Raw genomic sequence first — 27806 nt, 5'->3', positions numbered from 1 at the left:
TATCAGAAGTACATATATTTTCTGAAACCATGAAAACTCCGTTGGAGAGGGTGGATATCATATATATAAAAAAAGCTTAACAATATTCAACAAAGCATATAAAACACACATATTTGCAAATTTCGTTAATTTTAATCTCTCAGGAAATAAAATAAAGATTTTTAATCTTAAAAAATTGTATTAAAATACACTTTTTAAAAAACGTCATTTTAAGGTTGAAAAATAATATCGGTACTTTGAATCAACTTCGCCCCGACTGCTATACTGTACTAATTAAATCCCGAATTTTTAAACTGAAATAATGAAAAAAATTTGTAACTATATTACTTAAAAATTTATATTTTTTTTTGTTATACTGAATGCTGAATACATGTTAACAATATTCAGTATGTAAGTTAAAAAGAGATTTAAAAAAAATTTGATATACTTTTAAAAACTTTTGGTATTGATTATTTTGTTTGATACTAGTATTTTGTCTAACTAACTATCGAACTATTTTTTTTATCCAACTATCTGATATATATAAAAAATGAAAACATTATTGTCACTATTTTCTTTCGTTAGGATGAAGCTGAACGCTTACAAGCGAATGTCGTATAGTGCGCAAAATAAAAATAAAAGAACATCATGAATACCTTTTGAGATATTGATGGGATTTTCTCGTATTAGTGCTCAATCTTAAAGTTCAGACAGCCGACTCTTAATTATGCTAATTAATCAATGCATATATATTAAGATGCCAACTGCTCAGGACACGCCAAAATGTTTAAAAAACGTTAAATTACTACAAAATAAATTTTGCAAATATTTGACTATTTTTGCTGCCTTTTTAAAAGGTATAACAGGACAAATGCTCTATAAAGTGGTGAATTATATAAGCCTACAAATGATTTAGAAATAGTGGTGGGCAAAAATCTACTAAATTGAATTTATTAAACCAAGAATCACAAACTACCAAGAATCAAAACTAAAAAATTTAAAACTACCACTTTAAAAAATATACTTGCTGTCCGGAGCAAGTTGGCATCTCGGCATATGTTAAGTTATGAAATCAGAAACGAAAACGTACTTTCTGTGATTCAACATGTTCTTTTTCGGCTGATAGTTCTTCAGAAAACTAATTTTCATTATAAATCGTTTTAAATTAGCTCACTCAAGAAGCTACTCGGCCGATTGCATTCAAATTTTGAATTTTGCCATTTAATATTACATTCTTTAAAATGATGCCATAATTTTAATGTCAAACTTTTTTTGACGGTTATATAAAATAATAGAAAAAAATATATTATTATTTCAGGGATGCCACAGGAGACTAAAAATGTACGAAGTGGTAAAAACTAAATTCATTTGCTATTTATCTAATTTATTTAATAATTCAGCCGCAACTGTAGCCATAGCATACATTATTAATTATTTATATTTGAAACGAAGCGAGAAACTTCTTTTCAATTGCCTTCAATAGTAAACTGAAAGAAATCAGCTAAAAAAAGTTGCTAATTTTAATCTCTTATAAGTAATTTTCGCTATTTATTAATCAACAATTTTTAAATTTTTATTCGCCTGTGGTATCCTGTTATTTTAAAGACAATATATAATTGAGTGAAAAAAAGTTTTGGTTCGCTTAGAAAGGTCTCGAAATACTGCGAAATATGCACACACACAAAAAAAATTAACATTAAATAGGCCCGAACTTCGTATCCCTTTCCTGACCAAACTGTTGAGACTATATTTTACAGATTGTGGCCACTCCCGTATTTTGAGAATTAAAAATCTAAATCTGTAGGAGAAATTATATGTTTCCTTAAATGATTTATGTTTTTGTGTCTGATTTCGTAACTTAAAATATCGTTTTTACTAATAAATTAGCATATTTAAGGTTAGGCCCTAAAATTTAGCGCTAGAACCTAAAAATCCGATTATTAGTTGAAAAGTTATTCAGGGTGTTCACTTTTTTCTTTTGCACACTGTACAATGTGTACACATACCAGAATAGTACAGATCGTGGAATTTTTTTTGCCATTTTCATAAGTTATTAATGGAAAACCCTGATGTCATTTTCCAAAACAAAGCTAAGTGAATTTATCGATTGCTTAATACATGGAAAAACTTTTATTTATTTTTGCACAGTTCTACATACTTTGAACTACATTTAAATATATTCAATAAAAGTTATTTTGTTAAACTGAGCTCATGTAAGGTCATGAAAGACTCCTAGCTATAGGCAATTTCTAAATGCAAATGAATTTTTATATGTTCATTATTATTATGTTACCCATAGAATGGCTACTTTAATGCTACTTGTTGGTGTTACATTTTAATAATGTTAGCCGCATCATGTATATTTAAAATGTAACCATTATCACGTTTAGTATGAATTTTACCAATACCATGTATATTGTGATTCTTATTATTGTTATATAAAGTCTGGATGGCAATATCATATATTAATATGAATGTTGCCAGCGCCATTTATAGTATGGATGCTTTTAATATAATGTATATTATGAATGTTACTAGCATCATTTATCGTATGGATGTTTTCAATATAATGTATATTATGAATGTTACCAGCATCATTTATAGTATGAATGTTTTCAATATAATGTATATTATGAATGTTATCAGCATCATTTATAGTATGGATGTTATCAATATAATGTATATTATGAATGTTATCAGCATCATTTATAGTATAGATGGTTTCAATATAATGTATATTATGAATATTATCAGCATCATTTATGGTACGGATGTTATCAATATAATGTATATTATGAATGTTACCAGCATCATTTATAGTTTGGATGTTACGAATAAAATGTATCTTATGAATCATTTATAGTGTGGATATTACCAATATAATGAATATTATGAATGTTACCAGTATCATGAATGGTACGGATGTTACTAATATCATCGATATTATCGATTTTACTATTATCATATGTATAGTATGAATGTTACCAATATCATGTATATTATAAATCAAGTATAGTACGGATGTTACCAATATCATGTATTTTAGGAATGTTACCATTATCATTTATGTTATGGATGTTACCATCATCATGTATATTATGAATGTTACTATTATCATGTATAGAATGAATGTTACCTATATCTGGTAATATTATGGATGTTACTCGTAGTATGCATTGTATAATTGATAGTTCTCTTAGAATGTATGTTATAATTGTTACCATGGTCTGTATGTTATTAAAAATGCCCATAGGATGTATATTATGAATGTAACCGGAAGCATGTATATATTGTGAAAAAGATTACCCATACAATGTGTTTCATTAATGTAACTTGTAGAATTGATATCCTTAATACTACCCAAAATATGAATATTATTGGTCCTACGCTTAAACATATATCATTAATGTTGTCCGTAACATTATATTAATAATATTACCCGTAGCATGTGCATTATTATAATACTCATCGAGTATTTAATGAATGTGATCTGTAACATATTTATTATTATAGTTATTATACTTTTATTTTCTTATTATTAATGAAAATGTTCTCGAATAGGCATTATATCGAATTATATAAAAATGAAAAGAAAATACTGATTAATATTTTCTTAAAAATATTTACATTGGTAACAACATTGTTAACATCGTTCCCCTTTAAGTTAATACATATTTCGGTCCATGATGAACGGTAGTATTGGTTAATCAAGTGTACGAAGGATATGCTTGTATAATAATATGTTATGTAAAATTTAATATTTTTCACAAAAAAATCAATTGCTAAGATTGAATTAAATCTTGAAATATTATGGTAAAACTAGCTATAATTTTTTATATATAAATTAAAAAGTAATTTTCCTTTTTATTACTATGACCAGTTTTAAGGTCTGATCTGCTTGAACTGGATAGTAGACATTTTTGATTTTGTTGAAATAATTAGGAAAGTATTGTAAAACTATTAGACGCAGAACTTTTAATATTTACACTAAAAAATATTAAAAATATTAGGAAAAATACTAAGGTCTTATGGAGTCAAAACTGAAGGTAATACTTCTTGGGCGAGAAGTACCAAGATGGTTGTAGTTGATTTTGTATTCTATTACTTCTATACTAACCAGGGGCATGTAAAGAATTCGTCTGAGACATGTATTAATTGCTCTTATATACCCGAGAGGATATCTTAATACTCATAAGATTTTAGGTCATAATAATAATTATCTAAATTATTGTAAATAGATTGAAATATTGTAAATAAATTGAGATGTTGTAAGGTAGTTAATAACTATCAGCAAATATTGTAAAATGAAAGTTAAACAAAGGGCATGCACTTATTGATGATAATACTTAGTAATGTTGTTAATTTTATTTATAATAAATACTTTATTTATAATATATACTTTATTTATAATTATGATCAGAATTTACCGCGTCAATGCGTATTAATGCGTATTAATACTTCTTACCTAATATTATTTAATAATAATATTTCTGATTTATTCTCAAGATAAAAGTATTGATGTAGATGTAATTTTGTAATAGAGATTTTTTTGGATACCTGTAGAATAATAAAAAGAGATTTCAGTTTTTCGAATATTGAAAATAAAATATACCAGTTATGCCACAATAACCCAAAAGCGTGCTAAGCATATCTTGCTTTAAATGTAACGAATTTCTCTGGTTTAATTGAAATATAAACCTAGATGGTTCAATGTTGTCGCAGGTAGACTTGTGGTCAAAATCTAAGAAAAAAGCCTATTTTTATAGTATTTCGACAAAATCTGTATCTAGTGTTATAACCTAATAGTTAGCACATAAAAGGCAGAATACAAATTAAAAATAGGTTTTAGTTATAGCAGAAAAAGCAATGCACCGTGTATATTTTTCTTATTATATCAGATGACATTTCATTAAGCTTCGACCCCTCAAAACTTGAAAAAAAAATTTTTTTGCTAAAATAAAAGAAACACGTGCTTAATGGTTTTACATAAGGAACATACTCAAAACTAAACGGAATCAAAAATGTTAATAGTTAATCTGGTTAGCTTGATTTTCTAAAAAATTGCTCTTAATATATTTAAATTGTATGAGGAAGAAAAATAACTAAATTTGACTGCATGACCATTAAGCATATTTACAGAAACAAAGTATAACATATTATTAAATAAAGCTATTTAACTCTTGTGTAAATATAGTTACCAACATGAAACTCCTGACAATGCAATGTAAGAATGAAATTACCCACTTTTTATTGCGGGGTAAATGAACTTAAGCAACCAGCAAATTACAATGTCTGAAAAAGTTTTTTTTAAATCTTTCGAGAATTTTAAATTTATGAATAATAGCTAATATGAACCTAAAAGTTAACTTAAATTTTAACAAACATCTAGATTAAAATAATAATAAGATTTAAATAGTAGATAAATATATAGGGAAGTAAATGAACGTAAGCAACCATCAAATTACAATGCTTTAAAAAAAACTTTATTTAAAATCTTCCGAGAATTTTAATTTCAAATTTATGAATAATAGCTAGTAAGAACCTAAAAGTTAATTTAACAATTAACAAATATCTAGATTAAAATAGTAATAGATAATAAATTAAAATAATAGATAAAGAAAAAGAAATTCTTTTTAACTCTGACATTTAAAAAAAAAAATTTTTTTTTTACGGCAATGAGAATGGCTGTGCAAAAACAAGACTAAAATAAGATCTTTACCCATGAAACCTTAATTTTCCAAAAATCTATCTTAAAAATTTTACCGATCAGCTCTTTAAATCTGAAAAAAAAATCATATAAAAAATTGAAAACTGAAAGCCTTATTTTTGCAGTTTACCAATGCAGGAAAAGCGAGCTAACTTAAATCTTTCTGTTTACAAACATTTATTACAAAAATAGAAATGTTTTATTGAACTCTCTTAATGGAACTTCATAATTACGCGTTTTAATTATTTTTGCGTTAAATGTAATTCTCAAAACAAACCTCAAATATTGGACGATATCATCTAAATCCAATAATTGTCAGGATTTGTTTTTACTTTTTTTATTTAAAAAATACATTTCATTGCATCCATTCTTCATCCATAAAATTCTTACAATTCATTTAAGAAAATATATAAGAAATTCGCGTTCGATAAATAAATAATAGAAATATCCTTATTTAAATGAATTTAATACTTAAAGTGCTACAGGTAACTTTAAAAATATTCTTTTAGCACAAAGTAAATGTCATATCAGTTATTTTAGAGTTCATTAATTTCTTATAACATTTTAAAATAAAAAGGTTTCACATCAATAAAAAAGGCGCAATTTTGCTCCCTTGACAATGAGTGAGTTAATTATTTTTTACAGTAAATTAAAATTAACATTATTTAGTTCTAAATATTATGAAATGAAATTTAATGGATTTACAAAATTTGTATTTTTCTATATTGCTCTATTACTAAATTTTGTTAATTTTTTTTAAAAACAAAATCCGTCCCGTCTCGCACTGACCACAATACTGACGTTAAATATTCTCAGTGATAGAGGATTCATGAGTTAGAATCCCCATGCAGTCGGGCTAACCGTATGAGGTTTCTGTTGACTATCTCTTAATTTAACGTAAATGCATTTTTCGCACGAATTGAACCAGCTTCTAATGTTTGAACTTTTTACCTAACATTATTGAAAAACTATTTTTAATTCAAAAATTATCTATATATACATATTTTCACATGGATAATAATTATTCAAATGTTTAGTTCTTTAAAATATAAAACAGGCGATGTTATATATGCAGAATATTTTCTAAAATTGTGTTAAATGCGAAAGCTAAATTGAAAATATATCTCTTAGAAAATACAAATGTAAAGGCTTGTATTTTTCCACTACAATATCTCAACCGTTTGCATGCCCGAAGTGCCTTTTTGATGTAAAAGTACCTTTAAGAAAAAATTGGCAGCATGTTTGCATATAAATTAAGTGGAAATTTCTTCCGTTATCAACAAATTTTTCAAAAATAACAAAACTGCTTTTTTGTAGAAAAAGAAAATATTTTTATATTATTAATATATTTTAGTTTATAGGAACGCTGAGCTTTTCCAATTGTAAGTGCTTAGAATGAAAAAATTGAGTTAGCAGTCTTTAACTTTTTGAAACATGTTCCAAAAATGGAACATTGGCATTTAAACTGTAAACAGTAGTATTTTTTAGTCTGTGACACTCATAAATAAATATAATACAGAACAAAAAATATGAAGGTAAAAAATGAGTTTAGAAATTGATTATTTGTAAGAGAAATAAAGAAATTCTGAGAGAAGCAATCCTTTAAGACATTGTTTGTAGAGGATAGTATGAAATGCTTAAAATAATGAGGCAAATATAAGACCAGGGATGCTAACTTTCTATCCTTTTCGAAAAAAATTTTCACGATGGTAAGTTAAATTTACGTTTGAATGCATAATTTTTTTTTTGTAAATTTGAATTAAAATTATTCTTTGCACCATCTGGGAATAATTCAAAAATTTACATGAAACGTAAATTTGTTCCAACTCACTCTCGTGGTAAAACTTTTAAAATATTGGCAACGTTACCAATTTCTTTTTTTTTTTTTTTTTTTTTTGCACAATGTAGTAGCTGGCAGACTATAAGAATCGTATAAAATTTATCAAATATAAAATATTGAAATGAACGAAGAAATCAAAATAGTCTTTTTAGCTGGCTATTTTGAATTTTATAAAAGAGATTGATTTTCGTTTTGACTTTACTCGCGTCTGATCATTCTTTATTTTTTAGTAATTTACGCTAAATTGTTTTCCAGTTGTAGAATCTGTACAAATAAAGTTTGAACTATAGTAAATGTATTCATTTTTTAAATTTTTTTCATTCTAAGTTACCTTTTATTATTATTGAAAATGCATTTTTCTGTTAAAAGAAAGTAAGTGTTCATAAATACACAGACAGGAAAAGTTTTCAAAAAATATTTTTTCACCTAAAGGTTTTTCAAAAATTGTTTAATGAGTATATTTAAAGTTTGATAATTATAGCACTTCGCAAAAGCTGTTGTAATATTTTATTTCATTCTTTTATTTTAATTTTAAATTATTTCTTTTGTTTTTAAATCTTCATGAATAAGAAACGTCACAGAGAAATACACAGACAGGAGAAACTTTCAAAAAATAATTTTTCAACTAAACGTTTTACAAAAATTGCTTAATCGTCAATTTAAAATTTAATAATTATAGCGTTTCACAAAAGCTGAAATAAAATTTTATTTCATTAATTTAATTTCATTTCATTTGTTTTTGAAATTTTATAAATAAGACACATTGCATTAAGTCCGAGACAGTTTTGATTATGCGTCAATAAAATTAAAATTGCCACTTCTGTTTAATCAATAATAAAGATATAATAAATTCATATTATACTAATAATGCTATTACTATTATTAGTTAATATTAAAATTCGTGGAAATTTGGATAAAAATTGCAGAGGTAAAAAGTAATACGATGCTTTTCGTGAAATAATTACTTTACTATTAATTCTGCTCTTAAATGTATTCATAACAACTTTCAAACAGATTATCATTTACTGGAAGTATATTTAATACAGTCTGTAACCTATAAATCTTTATTTTTATCATCGATAATAACTATTATCTCTGAAATTGTTCAGGATTTAGAAGAAAGATTTTTTTTAAATTTAAATGTGAAAAAAATAATTAGATTTCAATAAGCTAATAAATTTACATTTTTCATTAAAACAATATTTAAAATGTTCCTTTTTTATTTTTTAAAAAGTATTTCAAATAAAAAATTGCAAAACAGCAAGCAAAAAGGGATTACTAGAACAAGGCTTTAATTATCAAAGTATCTGTTTTTAATCACTTTCTTGACAATTTTTAAGTGATTCATTAAAATTTATCTGCAGGTATATTTGTGTAGCTCGTAGAAATGAAGTTTTCGACCAATTAAAATAATAAACAAGAGTTTCTAGGGCAATTTTTGCTCTATATCACAACTCTACAAAAATAAACCAAACACGAAATATTTACATGTTATTAATATTTTTAAAATTTTGTTTAAAACCAAAATGAAATCTGCTGTAATGTTATTAAATATTTCTAGAGTAAATTGAGTCACATAGAGTGCAAAAAATTCTGGAAAAATAGCTTGAAACAAATGTTGCAGAATAACCCATTCAGGCATTGCAAAGGTAAGGAAATCAAACGGTGATATTAATTACGTGTGACGAAAAAAGTGGGAAAAAGTAGGAAAACACAAGGAATTTAAAAAGGAGCTTTATTCAATTGACCTTAATTGTATTTATTGTAATAAACTTTTATTAACTTTTTTATTTATGGATCAAAACCTGTAGATCTGAGTGTGTTTAAGTTAGTTTTTAATTTTACATCATAAAAATTATTTAGCTTTAAAAATGAGAAGAGGTTTGTTTGTTTGAGATCCTCAGTTTTTCTTTAAAATAACTTTTATTTTTATTTAACTTTTAACTCTAAAAGTAAGTAATTGATAGCATTGTCGTAGGGGCACTCCGACTGTAACATGAGGTTTCAGATCTTTTTCAGATATCGCCAAAAAGAGCTCTCCAAATTGGAACCTCACACACATTATTTCGAATGTATTTTAATCAATTTATTTATTTTGTTAAAATTTTTTGCTTTGATATTTTTTTGTTTTTCCTTATTTGATCGTTTCCGCACTTGGTGCAGAGATTTGCCCGGTCTCTGGGAGAGGTTTTGCTGGTCTCTCCTAAAAGTTTTAAAAGAACAAAGTCTATGGAAAAAATTCCGTTCCTCCCAAAAGAGGTCATAAGAAGAGCAGGTCGCTGCATGGAGGTGGTCTTTATATACACACACACACACACACACACACACACACACACACATATATATATATATATATATATATATATATATATATAGCTCAATAAACACAAAAAAGATAAAAAGAAAAGAGTGAAAACGAAGAAAATTAATAAGTTTTATTAACTGCGCATAAACTGCAAGTATATAGAATTCATAAAATAAGTTAAAACATTGAGAAAATTTGGAAACTAATAAAGATTAATAGCGAGAAAAAAAGAAAAATTATTAAAATAAATTTTTTTTTAAAATTATTTAAAAAAATTTTATTTATTTTTTTTAGAAAAATAGAAGTCCAGAAAGCAAAATTAAATATATTAGAACACAATATTAGAAAGCACTCCTTTTAGCAGATATAATCGTGAAAGCTGATGAAGAGATTATATGTTTTCTTTATTTTGTTTTCCGGATTTTAAATTTTTTTGAAAGATAAATAAAACAAATTTAAATATTTTTAAAAAATAGTTTTATTTTAATAATTTTTCTTCTTCTCTTGTCATTAATCTTTATCGTTTATTGTTTATCATATTTTTTCAATATTTTAATAATATATATATATATATATATAATATATATATATATATATATATATATATATATATATATATATATATATATATATATATATATATATATATATATATATATATATATATATATATATATATATATATATATATATATATATATATATATATATATATATATATATATATATATAAATATATAATAATAATATAAATAATATAAATATAGCTCGAAAGAGGCAAATTGTGTCAATAGTAATTGATATTACAGTATGAGTCTCAATAGCACCGTTAATGTTTAAAATTTCAATAGGTATTTTAGAAGTAGCCAAAAATAAGTCTAAATAGTTACTTCTGAACTAAGTTTTTATTTTTATTAAAATATGAAATTATTCTAAATAAATGCTTAGTATATATGTGGTACATATATATGTTGTACATCACTATATTATTATTCTATGATTGAAGACAACCCATCAAAATTAATCTGAATAAGTATTTAGCGTATAACTAATTTTTTAATACTACTTAAATACTTCTACTAGGGTCAACGTTGAATAAAAGAATTTTGTTACATTGCATAATGTTTCACACTGGTTAATAACGATATTCAGCAGTCACTGATAGCTGGGTTAAGAGTGTAAAATAATGATAGCAAACGTCAATATTCACAGTCAGCGCATTTTGAATGTCAATATTCGTCAGTGAAAAAATAAAATGAATTTATCAAGTATTTCCTTTATTCACTGAAAATCGATACTAATCAGGAAATATCGACACTCAACAGACCTGAACTTTCGCATATGTATTCCAAAATTAATTTTTTTAATGTTTCAAAGTATAACTTAACATTTTCTATCACTAAACTCTTCAACTGTGACTTTAATTTTTAATATTATTAACACTAGGTTTACGGACGTTTCTTATATACCTAACTCTGCGGACACACGTCAATTTGACGCATGAAAGAATTGTGATTCTTAATTTAATAAATTCAATTTAGTAGATTTTTATCCACCACTATTTCTAAATAATTCGTATATAATTCACCACTTCATATTTCAAAATTTACTTTGTTGTTATTTACCATTTTTTTTCAATTATTTTCGCGTGTCCGGAGCAGTTGGCATCTCTGCACTTAGAAACCAATGTATATGTATACCATAAGAAAAAAAATGAAGATATGAGATATATATTTATGAAATATTCTAGTATTTTATTTTTCAATACTCGAACTAAGCAACTGAAACCTACAAAATCTGACACTCTGACATCAAATGACATTCTGCGTTTGTTCTTTCTATTATTGCTTATCGGCAACAGTTGTTTTATTTGAGATAACGAATCGAAGTATTGTCGGTACATTCCTATTTATTATTGATGTGATAATTGATGTTTACTTAAACTTTTGTCTAAATTATGATCGCGTCAAATTGACGCATATCCGTAGAAATAGGTATACCACATAAAGAATTTCAATATTTCAATGCTTTTGAGGTAAATAGCATTTAATATATATTTACTTCGATCAATGGTTAAAAGTCATTACAAGAGATAAAATAAAAATTCAAACGGGTTTTATAATTTTCCTTACAAAAGTCGAAATCCGTCAAAATTACGTGTCCCGTAAACTTAGTGTTAATGTACTGAGAAAAAATTATGGTCAAAACTACAAGAATACAGTAAAATTTACCGTATTTCTAACTCTATGAGAACACCAAAGAACTCAGTAATTTTTTCCGATGAGCTTTTTTAATGATTTTGGTAAAATTGAAAATAAAATATGGCTTTATTAAGAGATAAAATTTGGTGAATGTGGTGATATTTGATAATTTTATCGTGATTTCGCAGATCATTGCATCTAAAACCAATTATTTGGCTAAAAATATTTTTAAGTTCTCGATTTTTTACTGAATGTGTGGTAGTAAGAACTATAATTTTGAACACCAGAATTTCTGGTAAACCGTTCCCTTATGAACGGAAAAATTATTAAATGACTGATTTAATCACTGTATATTTTGGTTTCTAATACAATCTCGAGATCTCAAATTTGAAGTTACGCTAAAATATTTCGAGACACCGAGTTTCCAAGATAAGTTCAGAACTAAATATTTTCTAAAAGGTAGAAAAGTGTATTCTAAGATAACACTCTAAAAAGTAGAGACATGAATAATAAAAATAACTACTAATAAATGAATAATAATAAAAATAAATGAATAATAATAAAAATAAATGAATAATAATAAAAAGAACTACTAATAACTAAATAACTACTAATAAGTATGTAATGATAATTAACTATGAGTCTAAATACAGTAATGTTAATTTCATTTTTAAAAGTATGACAAAAATAATTATGCCTTAAATAGAAATAATTGGTTTATTATAAACTTTCATTGTGATTTTATCTGAAAAAATTCATTTTCTCTTTCTAAAAATATTTGACATAGCAAGTTCTTCGACATAAGAATTCAAATTAACAAGTGGGAAATTTTTTTTTGACGTAAAAAGGTTTTCTAAATATAGAAGTTCGAGATTATCGAGAGTATACTGTACTAGCGTTATCTAATTTTCTTAACACAATTTTCATTACTATATAGAACGGTAATTTTACCAGAATTTCTTTCTCCGTATATGTTAAGTTCACCTTACACAAGGAGGGGATTCGTATTAAAAGTTCAAGAGATAAATTTCTTATCCTCTTTTCACCCTTACGAAAAATATAAAACTTTGAAGAAATAATCAGCAAGTCGCATTTTTTTATTCCCTTCCTACATTTCGAACATCTTTAAAATTCTTATCACGAGTCTCAAAGAATCGGAAAGTTAATAAAAAAAAACTATGAACAATAAAATCTATTAATAAACTTTTAACAGAGAAGTAATTAAATATAATGTGTTCTTCGACAACGACAAAACATTCAACCTTGAGACATAAGGGATTACAAATTTTCAACCGTTCTAAAAACTGATCTAAAAAATAAATGACAATACAAGCAAGAATTTGACTCCTTTAGATATTATCAGCAGCATTAAATATTGGGGCATATTACAAAAAATGTTTTTTTTTTCTTTCGATTCTCAAAATTTTCAGTCGATGAAAATCTGTCACCCTTTTAACATATAAAAAAATACTTTTACTTAAATTGTATATTTTCTTTGAAAACAAAATGTATATTTGTTTAGAAATAAAATAATTATAAAAAAAATTTTAGTTTTACATTTCAAAAATGTGAAGTTTAGAATGTAAAGTATAAATTAAAAAATTGTAAGCAAAATGTAACATTAAGGTCTCTTCGAATCTATATGAAAACCTTAATACAACCTGTGTATTTATTGATTAAAAATGAATTTTTCACTTAGATTCCAACTATATATTCACTTTATATTTTTTTACTTTTGTTAAAAAGGGGGGTTAAACATCATTATTGTAATACTTGTATATCATTAAAATGTAAATCTAAGAAATGTAAAATTCAGATCACCCGTAATCTACCTGAAAGTCTTAACATGCAGTAACAAATAGGGAATTTTCAATTCAATGTTTTTATTAATCAAGTAGTAATATAGATACTGGATCGTACTGAAGTTTTCATATAGATTTTAGAAGACCTAAATACTACATAATGAAACCTCCAACGTTAAAATAGCTCAGAATTTTCATTGTATTTACTATTTTGCGTATTAAATATTCAGCTGTGTAAAATTTACCTAACTGTATCAGTAGCAGTCTTTTAAAAATAAAAAATTATAGTTATATAGCAACTACGTATTAAGTAGCTAAATTTACCGGATGGCCACAGCTGTTTTAAGAGTGAGGGAATAAAAAGTGGCTGCATAACTATAACATTATTATCGTGGGAAAAAAATACTTTTCCACAAGTTCAGCTTCCTGTTTTAGATTCTTTGTAGTAGTGATGTAAGAGTTATATTTTAAACTAAGCAGAATTTTTTTTAAAGTTTCCAAATACTTATTTTAACTATTCATTCCACTCTTTTTAAAATTGAAGACTGATAATTATATTATTTTCGTGTACAGGATTGATCAAAATACAGTAAAAACCATTAACAAACATGATAGGATGTAAAACTTTAAACAAAAGTGGCAAAAATGTCGAAAGACAGTAAGTAATTTTAATGATTTACTTTCATTTTTTGAATTCCGAGAATTTTAATATGCAGTTTGAGTTAATGTAAACATTATTTCATTTAAAGTAAATGGTATAATATTTTTATATTATTTCTAAAATTCATAAAATAATGTGGTTACTATTTATTGATTTATAAAAAACATAAATTTTAGAGGGCTGACTTATGATATTTCTGCATAGGTGTCAATGGAGTGTAATAGGGTTATTTTCGAAATTAACACTTTCATCGCTAAGGGCAAGCTATATCGTCTTCCACGAGAGATCCCTATGCGCTAGTGACAAGATATCTCGTCCTCCTTTTTAGTGCTAAAAGTGGAACTTGTAGCTCAGAGGGTAGGAAAAAGCCGCACTATTACGGAGATAAGTGTATAAGTTGATGTGTTTTAGTATCTAAATGGAGGATAAGCAACTACTACGCGTTTTGTAAAACCTTTTATGGAGTGGTACACAATTAAAAACTAAAGCTTTTAGAATTTTTGGTAATTTTGCAAACGTTTTACAAGCCTCACCACTAGGGGACAGCTACAAAGTGGTGTTATCTATGAACTTCTACGTAATTTACATGTGTATAGTGGTGGGGAAAATAACTTTAAACTAAATTTACAAACCAGAAAATCATACGCAAAAACATAAACTTGTAGCGTGTTTTAATATGTTTGTACTCACAACTATGCAAACTTTATGTAAAACTTTATTCTAGTGGTAGTTAAGTTCATGTTTTAATGTTTTGTTTTTTGTTCATTTAAACTTATTTTCCATACCACTACATACAAATGATTTAAAAGTTCATATGCAACGCTACTTTGTACCAGCTCATTCTGGTGAGACTTTTAAAATGTTCAGAAAATTACCAAAAATTCTGAAAGATTTGATTTTTTAAATGTCTACCACTCTATAAAATATTTAACAAAAAAGCGTAGTAGTTGACAGGCCTGGATTAACAGAGATAGAGATAATATTTTTAAAAAAAATTGGATTGTATTTTCCATGCCCAATTTGTTTTTAAAAGGAGCTTTGGAAGAAGCTCATTAAATCAACACTGGATAATACATTAAAAATTGAAAAACTTTGGGTTTTATTATTTTCTTAACGCACTTTTTTTCGACGGATACAGATTTCAGACTTAAATAAAGAGGAATGAAAAAAAATATTTCATGCAAATCAATAATATTATTAATTATTTATACATCTTTTCTTCAGTTTAAAATAAACGAAAATTTTTTGAACTATATAATACACAAAATGTTATCAAAATTACCGTAAGTTCTGAACGCTTTGGTTCCTAAATGCCTACAGCTCTATGAAATATTTTACGAAAAGCGTAGTAGTTGGCAGACCTAATATTAATTCCAAACAAATATATTTAGTCACTAAATCTTAAGCATAGAATTTATAGTTTTTAAGTGAAAACTAATAAAAGTAAATTTGCAACTTCTTCGTTAAATTATTAGCACAATTGTTTTAAATATTTTAGGACCGTAATAAGTTTGCATACTATCTAACATTTAAGGTGGTAGTCCAAAGGCAGGGCCACCAAAGGCTTAAAAAAAATATTCAAGAGTAATATACTAGTGACTAAAATTAGTTGACATTTCTTTGCTGTGACAACCACTTAAAACATTTTCCATTTTGTAAAATCATTATTTTTTATGTGTATATAAGACTGGATGTCAAGAATGTTTAACTTAAATTTAAAAACAAAAATTAAAAAATAGAAATACATTTTATAATGTACAACTTGCTATCCCTTTAATTATTTTGGAGGACCTTTAGGAGCATAGAGGGATTGTGAACTAACATGACAGATATAAAAACAGATAAAAATACATTATTGATGATAAATGATATTGGCTATCTAGTGATAATTGGTTATAAGTTGACCATCTAGTTCCAATCGACTATTAATTGGATATCTAGTGTTAATTAACTGTAAGTTGACTATCTAGTTATAATTAGGTGGAGACGGAAGGGTATATATCAATAAAGCTAAAACTGACCTTTTTCTGTTCCTTTGACCTTTTCTAAGAAGCTACTAATGATATCGCTTTGAATTTTTTTTTAGATGTTTGAGATTATATCAGTTGTATGCTGTGATAACGTTTTATCGTTAACAGAAATACATTTTAAATCATACATTTGAGAGATTTTTGCTCAAAAATGATGAAACTTTTGAAGAAAAAAAATTCTTCCAAATATATATATTAACAGCTACCACAGCGTAAACATGTATATGTAAATGCTTGGTGAAAAAAGAACTATAGCAATGTCTTGTTTAGATGCTCAGAAAAGATACATCTAAAAAGGTCAGTTTTAGCATTACTGGTACATGTCCTACTGGCTCCTTTTAAATATCAATTGATTATTTAGATCTAATTAATTTGAATTTGAAGATCTAGTGTTATGTTTGTAGATTGAAATGTTCTTTAGAAAATAAGAAGACCTGCTCACTATTTTGGTAAAAACAAATAACAAACATTCAAAATTTTTTTGCTTCTCTTTTTAAAAAAATAAAAGATTGGTTTTCAAATTGATTTAATCTGTATCTTAATGGTGCTAACAGAGAAACTTTAATTACACAAAAGTGAACACACTACAAATCTATTTGAATAATTTATGACCCAAATAAAAGAGATAAAAGTTCGCCTACATGATTACATAGAGATTAGTTTCATCAGAATAGATTTCTGGAGAATAACTGACAATCTAACACTTCTACAAAATTGCCCTTGTGCAAATGATTGGCCAGTATGCGATGCTTACAGATTTAAAATATTTTAAAAATATATTTAATTTAAAAAATAACAGATATTTTTGGCTTTTTAATTGTTTATATTAAACACATTAATTACATAATATTTTATTAGTTCTTAAAGATTAGAAATTTTTTTTTATCTAATTCAAATTGACTTTCATTTGGTTATCCAGTGATAATTCACTGTCAGTTGATTATTTAGTCCAATTTCTATCACTTGGATAAAGTGCTCATAGACCTAAGGGCTGACTATTTAGTGCCAATGACTATCAATTGATTATCTAGGGCTAAATGGAACTTTTGGGTTTTGATTATATAGGAGTTTTTCGGGGAACCCGGGCCGCGAAGCTGCCCCTATCCTATTCATCATGGAATTTTAGCAATGTTTCAGGTTGGACATTGAAGTTAGGTTGGACATTGAAGTTAAGTTGGACATTACAGTTAGGTTGGACAGTGGGTTTGCTTTTAAAATGTTTCAAACACTTTGCTTGAATAACTAAAGGGGAATCAAAATAAAATGAGCAGCTTGCTCTAAACTATGTTTGTTTCAAGTTGAAGTTGTGCGAAATTGTGTCAGAATGAGGAAACGTTATTTTCAGAAGAGTTGATGTAGTTATTTCTTTTATAGTTATGATATGAGGCATCAGAGGTAAAATGTGCAGTTATTGGTTTGTAGTTTTTATCTTTGTTATAGTTTTCAAATTTGAAGATTTCATCAAAATTTACTGCATTGCACTCTATGACTTTTGACTATATATATATATATATATATATATATATATATATATATATATATATATATATATATATATATATATATATATATATATATATATATATATATATATATATATATATATATATATATATATATATATATATATATATATATATACATATATATATACATATATAATATACATATATAATATATATATATATATATATATATATATATATATATATATATATATATATATATATATATATATATATATATATATATATATATATATATATATATATATATATATATATATATATATATATATATATATATATATATATATATATATATATATATATATATATATATATATATATATATATATCAGTGGAAGAAGCAGGTAAGTATGCATTCAGGGATATTTATTCATCAAGGAAAATAACATAAAGTGGTCCCGTCTATATGGGTACGTTAAATGTAACAGAATAGATTTGGCTTTCATTTTAATTTTGACATAACTGTTCTACATCAATTTTGAGTATGGTTGCGAGATTTTTATTTCTACATATGTTATAGTAAATAATAATGCAATGATTTAATTTTGACATAACTGTTCTACATCAATTTTGAGTATGGTTGCAAGATTTTTATTTCTACATATGTTATAGTAAATAATAATGCAATGATTTAAAGGCCCCACCTTCTAATAAATCTATAGTAAAATATTCCGTACGCCGCATTATGTGAAAGTGAACGAATTACAAATCAGTCTGCCCAATTTGTATAAATATACTTGAATTAAGTAGATAGTGTCCACTTGCAATAGTATGTTTTCGAAATAGGAGGAGAAGAAAAAAAAGGAATCGATGAATACATAAAGATTAGTTTCATCAGAATTGATCTCTGGAGGGGTGTCTTACTGTCAGCCACTTAAGTAAAGTTGCCCCAGTGCAAAAGATAGATTATTCTGCGATGCAGAAGACGAGACAAGATAAGAGGTGTTTCGTGTCCTTTTCCTTCCTGTCTTTCAATCTAGAATACGCCATGAGGGTTGAGGAGGGGAGTGATGAAAAATGACACAGATAAAATGGAGTGGATGGGGGAGGAAAGTTGATCTGGGCTTTCAACAGAGCTATCGGTTCGTTTTCGGAAAGATAATGAAATGTTATTCGTGAATTGGGGATGGATAGGAGCAGGTTCGTTTTTGTTGATAATTAGGGTTGTTAAAGTTAGTGGGTGATCGTTATTAAATATTGTGTCGGGGACTTTTTTCAGTCATCTAAAAGGAAATCGCATGAAAATCAATTCTCTGACGATTTTGAAAATTTGAGGAGCATATTTTTTCGTGATACACCCCTTACTTACCTGACAACAAATGAAAAAAAGGTTTGATATCAAACAGTTCAAAATAACGTTTACAAAAGCAGGGAGGAAAGAGGGTTTTAACATATATTGTTTATATTCTCAATCTCAGTTATATGTTTAGAGTTTTAAAGATAAATAAAAATAATTAAAAAAATGTCATTAGAAGGATATACATTGTTACTTTATTATTTTTTGAAATATACTTGCAGTGACGAAGAAGATAATTACATTCATGAGCCAATAAAACTCATACAATGAAAAATCTAAACAGTTATTTTTTTGAACTACTCACAATTACATTTCTTTGTAACTATCATCCTTAGTACAAAGTTTCATGGAAAAATATTTAAAATGAATCCATGACATCTTAATATATTTTAGATTTAAAATAAATAAATAAATAAAAATAATAAAGGAGCTGGCATTCGAAGGAAATACATTGTTACTTTATGTCCTTGTGAGATATAATTGCAACGACGAAGAAAGTAATTACATTCCTAAGTCAATAAAACTCATACTATGAAAAATTTAAACAGTTACATTTTTAACCCATTCGTAGTTTAATTTTTTGTATTTATCATCCTTAGTAGGAAGTTTTCGATAAAAATATTAAAAATGAAGCTATGATGGGGACTTTTGAGCAACTTAATATATTTTAACTTTTTTTTAAAGGAAGAAAGTAAACAAAATTTGATGAATAAATAAAAATTCGCTTGAGGCAAAGTCTCCTTTAAAAGAATCAAAAACACTTAAACAACCAATTTAATCAAAAACACTTAAACCTACTTCAACAAACTATATACCATTTTTAAGAAAAATTATTAACATTAACTAACTCAAAGTATTAAGAACTACAAATTAGTATTATTAACAATTAATACTAATAAAATGAAGCTATTATGGGATCTTTTGAGCAAATATAATTTAGAGATTTTTTTTTTAAATAAGGGAGGAAGTAAACAAAATTTAATGAATAAATTGAAATTCACTTAAAATACACTTAAATAGCCAATTTAAATCTATTTCAATTTTCATTTTTACGAAGAGTTATTGATATTAAAAAACTACGAGGAGTTATTAATATTAAAAAACTACGAATTATCAATACCAACAAATAATATTAATAATCTTATCCATCATGAAGTGATAAACATTTTGTATGCCTTCATTGGGGGTAAGCATTCATTGTGGTAATAGTTTTCTTCTGTAACTAATAATTACTACTTAATTAAAAAACTTAACTACTTAATTAATGAAGTAAAAAAACATTTCCAGAAAAAAGGTGTCTCATCAGTATATTTAATATTATGAAATATTGTGACTTATAACAGGGACATAGAATATTGTGATAATAACGATACTTATAACAACAACACAATCTTCGGAAATCTTATAGAAATTTAAGTCTTAAAGTTAAAAACAGTCAAAACATAATAAGAGTCTATAATAAAAAATAAATCAAAATGGTCACGTTTATTTATAAGTTATTAAAAACGATCTAAAAGAAACATTGCATAATAACACTTTACTTTAATACTTATATCAATGAAAATGGATCCATGCTGGTAAAATCAAATCTTTTGTTAGTGCTAGTGTCTAAACTAATACAAAATACTTAATAAAAAGTAATGATGTCAGATAATAAATTATTTATACCAAAATTTAAAAAAAAATTTGAAAATGATATTTGGTAAGGAAATAAAAACAAATTCCAATAAATTTTTCTTTAGGCTTATTTATATAATCTGATAGTAAGTTGACGATATCTAATTATAAATAAACAATATGAAAATCGGAATATTAAGGACAATAAACTAATATAAAGGAAAAAATTAAAACATTAGGTATTGCAAATTTGTTACATGAATAATATCAGCTATGGCATAATTTACACTGTTTATTAAATACTATTGCAAAAATAATATTGCATCTGTTAATAATAGAAATATTTTTAATTTCTTATAATATTGCAATATTTTGTTTCATATTTGATGAAACAAAATATATTTGAGATATATTTAGGATATTCAACATTTTTAGATTTGATGTTATTGTACTAACCTTTTTAATATTTTTTTAAAATTTCCATAGCTACAAACCTAGAAGTATTAACTTTTTTTCAATGTTTAAATTAATAACGAAGTAAAATTTAGGAGGTTTTTTAAATCTACATACAAATACTAAAATAAAAACATGACATCATGATTATCGAATCATTTGTTGTGGAGATGGGGATTTGTGTGTACAATAATTTTTTTAAAATTAACCTCAACAAATTACTAATCATCATTTTGAACATATCAAGCATTTCCTTTCATTAAAATCTGAACTGTTAACTTTATTTTTAATTATATATATATAGGATAATTATTATCCTATATATATTTCTATTAGTAATTTTTAAATAATTTTAGTCTACTTCAGCCCATGATATGAGGCTAGAGTTGACGAGTCATAAAACTTATAATCATTCTATTTTTACTAATAACAAAGCAAGGGAAATCAAAATTTAAAAAAAAACTCACATTAAAAATGCATTCTTAAATAATATTCTCAGTATTACTTTTTAATGAATTTTAGTCCATATATTATTTTATTATTAACAACTGCAATATATTTCATCGAAGTTAAACAAGTCTGTGCTTCAAACTACTTACAAATCAAGCTACTGCATAAAAAATCTATACTCAATTTTTTTCGGTTGAAAAATTAAGTGAAATTTCATTTTCATTTCTGAAAATAGTTTTACAAATGAACATTAAATCAAGGTCAGGTAAATTGTGTAAATGAACCATTTAAATAATATTAGGACTATATAAATATTACAACTGCTGAAAAATTAATGAAATTTCACAAGCAATCAACTTTTTAAACAAATAAAAATCTTAAAATGTATTAAGCATTGGTATTTGTTTTTTGCTTTTATTATACAAAAAAAAATATTTTTATTAAATAAAAACATAAAATGTTGAAAAAATAAGTAAATAAATTTAGTAATCCACGAAATCAATTTATTAATCAAAGTCAGGGAAGGGTATTAACTGAACCATATTATTATCACTGAAAGCTAAATTCAAACAAAGTCCAATAACCATTTGTTTATACTTACCTCTTAGAGTCAATGTTTCTTTTAAGCATCATTTTTTGTAAGCTATTGTAATTGACATATTTAGTGAATAAAAAATTCAAATAAAAATTAAATATTAAAATATATATAATAAGCCTATTTATTTATAACCAATTTTCTCCTATTTTTTCAAAATGAGGAATAAAAAATGTTTTTGCTCGAGTTCAGTAATTTACTTTAATTACTTGCATTTATTTTTTTAAGTATTTTCAAACGTAAAGCAAATTTATTATTGCTATTCTATGTATTTGTTCTTTCGTTACATTAATCGGTGAATTGAAAAAATAAAAATATTATACCCAATAACTCAGTGTTTACAAATGGTTTTTCATTTGTGTCATTCTTCATTGGTAAGTACTGCTGAAAAATTATTCATAATATATATTCTTATTCTAAAGTATTTTTAATTTTATTTGACGCAGTTTTGATCTGTCTCACAAAAAAACAAAAAGAAAACTTTTGATAAATCAAGAACTTGAGTAAGAAAAACCACCGCTTTTATAATTTTATCTTTAAAAATAGAAAGAAAAAAAATAATGCAAATATCGAAAAATGTATACAAGCTCTCAATATCACCAAATTACACATCATACAAAATTTTTATTGCTAACAATTCTGACTCTATTTTAATTTCTATTTCTTTGACCTAGCTTATAATTTATATTAATAAAAATTAATTATGTTGCTAAAATATTATTCTGAGTGCTAATTATTTTATAATAAAAAAAAAATTAACAGTTTTTCCAAGCACTCCAATCTCCCAATGTACTTACTTTAATCCTATTTTTGATAAATTTCCCTTTCTTCCAAATTTTATTTTTAAATGTTTGTTTTATTTATATTTTTCATTACTTCAATGATGCTCATGAAAGTATTTGAGCATATTTGAATTTATCTAATTATGTAATTAGACAATGAAATATAAACTATTAATTTCTTTATAAATAAAGCAATAATTAAGTTTAAAATGCTTTCAATACAATCAGCGATAATTATTGTTTCGATCAAAGCGGCCACAATTGCCAATTGTTAGACAACCTTTGCAATAAATAAATCATTCATCACTGAGTCGGGGGGAAATTTGATGTTTGGAAAAATGAACCCTGTAAATAGTTTTCTCCTTTACCAGATATAGCGGACAGGAAAAACACTCACTGGGTTCGAGTAGGTGGGTTTTATATTATCGTTGTTCCTTCATTGCATAAAATTTGTTTATGATGGTGTTTATCGGTTTGGCCTATTTTTAGCACCTGAATTTTGTTTAGCTGTTCATTAAAACTACGCGCAACAAAATTCTGCACGAACTATATGCAGAATATGTGCAGCATAAATGTTACCTAAAAAATAAATAAAAATGATAAGAAAATGAAGACCAATTAATTAATATAAAAGTTTCCTAGAAATGATTAAGTTAAATTTAATAAAATCTAATTTTCATCCAGGTCAGATTTAGGAAAAGAAATTGAATGAAGAATTGTTTATGAGATTAGTTCGAATATTCATGCCATCTAATAAATGAAATTTGAAATAGAGCATTTTCATAAAGCAATGAATTTAATTAAAGTATACAAATTAGCTCCTTTTTTAGAAAACATTACAAAAAATAACCCATTAAGTGCAAATGTAAAATGCTGAATAAACAAAGATTATGCAATAATTAAAAACAAAATAAAATATTTGATTTAATACACACTTTCAGGAAAAGAAATCACATAGCTGCCAACTTGTACAGAAATATTTCAGAGAGAGTTAGAAATGAGTTGTTAAGAAATATTTTAGAGAGTGGTAATCTTATGATAGCTATGGTATTAAAGTTTTTTTTAAAAAAAATAAGCTATTTAACCAACACGTGTTAGAATACTTGCCTAACTAATGTATCTTATATATATAGGTTTGAATTATTGATTTATCGGGGTAGATTAAACAGTTTAAGATTTATTTTTAAAATTAAGGTTTGTGCATTATGATATAAATATTACTACCATAACGAAAAAAATTAATCAATGGCTATAATGTTGGAAACTATGAAACGCATTTTAAGACAATGTGAGCTATTGATGGACACTTCCATTGATAAACTGGCATAAACTGGCACTTCGGAAATTTTAATTTCAATATTTGCAAAAAGCTTTTTAAAGAGATATTTAATATTACTATTAGAAAAAAAAGTAGGTCATTATATATTTTTAAAGACAGTATTAAATTCGACACAGGGTATAATCAAATAAAAGTATACCCACAGCTCAATTATTTTATTATAATAATCTGTGCAAATTAATTATCAAAAAATATTAAATATTTTGTATGTACTATTTAAAAAGGAAGGATATTTTAATCTATAAGGTCAGATGCAATTCGAGTTTAATGGATGCAACTTAACCATTCATACTTTCAAGTAGCTGATTTCAAATCTGCAATTGGTTTCTTTTTACAAGATGCAGTTTTTGAGCAATTTAAGATATTTAAACCAAGAATTTTTAAAAATCACTCGGGTGAATACTAAGAGTCTCCACGTATCTTCTAAGTAGGGAATGGTGGAAAGAATGCGATTATACATTTGCGATCATGCACTGATTTGCTCTATTCACGCATTTATTCATTCAATTGCTTGCAAAATTATAAACCCATTTCTACAGTCACACATCTATAACTCAATCACTAGTGATTAAATTTTTCAATTACCATGTTGCCAAAAGTATCATTTTAAAAAAAATATGCAGCTTTCCAAACAAAACTAACTAATCCCCACACCCGAATTTGAAGTGCAACAAAAAAAAATAATAATGAGCAGGTATAAAATAAAAATAATGAGCTTACCGAGCAAGAGCAATTTAATATCCTTGGCTGCTTGGATTCCATCTTCTTTCAGATTTTTCTCAATCTGCTTACTCCTAGCCAAAGCAGCCCTTTCCTCGGCACTCATTGCACATCCCATGGCCGACAAAAAGGGTGCGTTCCACTCTTATCTGATAAGTATCCGTAGCGGACGTGCTTTTACGGGTATACAACCGATAAGAAAAATCCAACAAAAAGGAAGAAAAAAAAACGAAAAGAAACACGGGATCCTATAAAATTTCTTCTTTATAATCTCCTAATTTTTTTTTTCAACAACCAATGATGATGATGATGGTGGCCGAATGGTCCAGATGACGTCTTCGAAAGACCATTGCAGTGTGGTCCAAAGACTATCCCCGACGATTTATAACCTTTTCCACACCTCTTCGAATTTTTCGAGGATGATGAAGATCGCCAGGTAATTTTAGAGAAGTGTTTTAATCCTTGTGAAAGCGGAAAAGGGGGTGTGTCTAGAAAGGGGTCTTCGATCTACTTCGAACCTGTTTCCCGATTTTGGGAAAGAAGGAAGGTGAGGAAGAAAAAAAAGTTATGCCGGCGACCACAAAATACTACACAAGTGGCAGTGGTGGGGTTCGAAACACCCAGTTTTTCGGTTTTGCACCGGTTCACTCTTCGGCCACCCTCCTTTTTCGAAGATTTTCCTCTACCTGTACTCTCGTCTTTTTCCCCCCTACAATATCCCGGACCGCTTTTCCCTTCAGTATGATAATGAGAGGCGACCAAAGGCTCTGGCCAATAGTTGCGCGTAGGGTCTTCCACCCGCCCGCGGTTACCATGGAGACCCGCATCTCTGCTCTGTGGAAGCTGTATGACGTCAAACTGGCGCCAGTCGCCATTTTGGCTGGCTGCGGCGCTGATGTCGGTGGGGGTTGGCGGGGACCGCCAGGAGAAAAAAATCGATGCGATTGTCTGCAGTATCGTTATCGAAAATACTAACTGATGGATATGTGGAAAGAGAATGTAAACCTGTGCGCATTTAATTCAAAGAGGGAATCTGTCAAACGGGGGCTTCACTGTGTGATTGTCTGTCATACCCTTATTCAAGATAAAAGGAAATCTTCTTCCAAAGATTCTTTTGAGAAAATTAAATCATTTCAAAATTAAATTCACTGATGAATCTTCTTTAAATTTGAGCACCATCTCTCGGTAATCGTTAAATGTCTTTATTTTGAAGAGTGCACGTTGAGAAAAGGATAATTAACTTTAAGAGGATGTAATGTATGTACGACAAATGTAATATAATTTTATTACACTTAGTTTAACTTTTTTTAATTTTGTCATGAAATTTAATTTTAATTACTTTCAAAAATTTGCTTCACTCTTAAAACTTTTTACATAATTTAATTAAGTTTTTGACTTAAATTAAATAAATTCTTAAAATGTATTAAATGCATAAAATTTTAATTTGTTTTAATCTATATTATTTTTAAATTTTTCTCGAATTATTAAAACCATTTAAATATTTTATTTCTCAACTTTTTAAAAATAACAATTTAATCGCTGTTTAGAATAAACAAATTTGTTTCAAAAATTTTAAAAATATAATTTTGATTTTAAAAATTTATTGCATTTTATTTATTTTCATTCATTTATTTTTTTCATTTTTTCTTTTTGTAAAACTTGCTTTCAAGTTGTTCAATGCCGAGTTAAAAGTACCAGCAAAACAATGTAGACTTCGATTCTAATTATTTAATATCCTTTCACATTCAAATAATGCTGCAATTATTTAATTTATGCGAATGTGAGATTTTTCATTTATTACAAAAAGATTCAAATAAAATATTTACAGTTTTACACCTTGAAGCCTTGATTAGACATTAGATCTTCAAAATTGTTCACAATAAAATTATTTTTCTTATAATTAAAAAAAAATTTACATTTTATCATACATTTTCAGAATCAGTTATTAATACTTAGAATCAGTTGATAATAATAATAAAAGATGAACTCTAATAATGAAAAGTCCAAATTTTAGAACTAAATTAAATAAAATATCGAATTCTTATCTAAATCAAAATTTACATTTGAAATATTTATAAAAGTATAAAATTTACATTTGCAAGACTATAAAAGTTATAATGGGAAAAATGAGTTATAAATCCGAGAGAAAATTTCACTAATTAAAAAGAAAAATCTTGAAATTAAGCATAGATATAAAAACAGAAGACCAAAAATTTACTATAATAACACACTACTGACACACAAAAGAATATCATTTTAGAAGTCAAAGAAAATAACATTTATAAAATGAAAAATGCTATAAATATGCACCATGAATTCAAATAAAATAACATGTAGATAATCATTTACAACTTAAATAATTACAGATTTACAAAAAAAAATTAATGAAATTTTTATTTAGTAGAAATTGAAAATAATAATGGAGCGAAATGTTTCACGGTAACATAAAAAGCACAATTTCATCAAAAAAATCTAAGAATAATTTACTGTGGCAAAAGC

The 27806-nt window shown here is 26.0% G+C and overlaps 1 protein-coding gene across 1 annotated transcript in view; it reads right to left on the bottom strand.

The window, feature by feature from the left end:
* Positions 1 to 26143, bottom strand: part of Galphao (G protein alpha o subunit) — a 130480-nt gene extending 104337 nt beyond the window's left edge. Inside the window, exon 1 of the mRNA XM_021144307.4 lies at positions 25308 to 26143. Coding sequence (XP_020999966.1) covers positions 25308 to 25425 — 118 coding nt within the window. The 5' untranslated portion in view covers positions 25426 to 26143. The remainder of the gene's footprint in view (positions 1 to 25307) is intronic.
* Between the last annotated feature and the right edge of the window lie 1663 nt (positions 26144 to 27806).

The sequence above is a fragment of the Parasteatoda tepidariorum genome, chromosome 4, assembly GCF_982258835.1.
Source record: "Parasteatoda tepidariorum strain Cologne lab strain chromosome 4, Ptep-v5.0, whole genome shotgun sequence".
NCBI lineage: Eukaryota > Metazoa > Arthropoda > Arachnida > Araneae > Theridiidae > Parasteatoda > Parasteatoda tepidariorum.
This window is presented reverse-complemented; position numbering and strand designations above follow the sequence as displayed.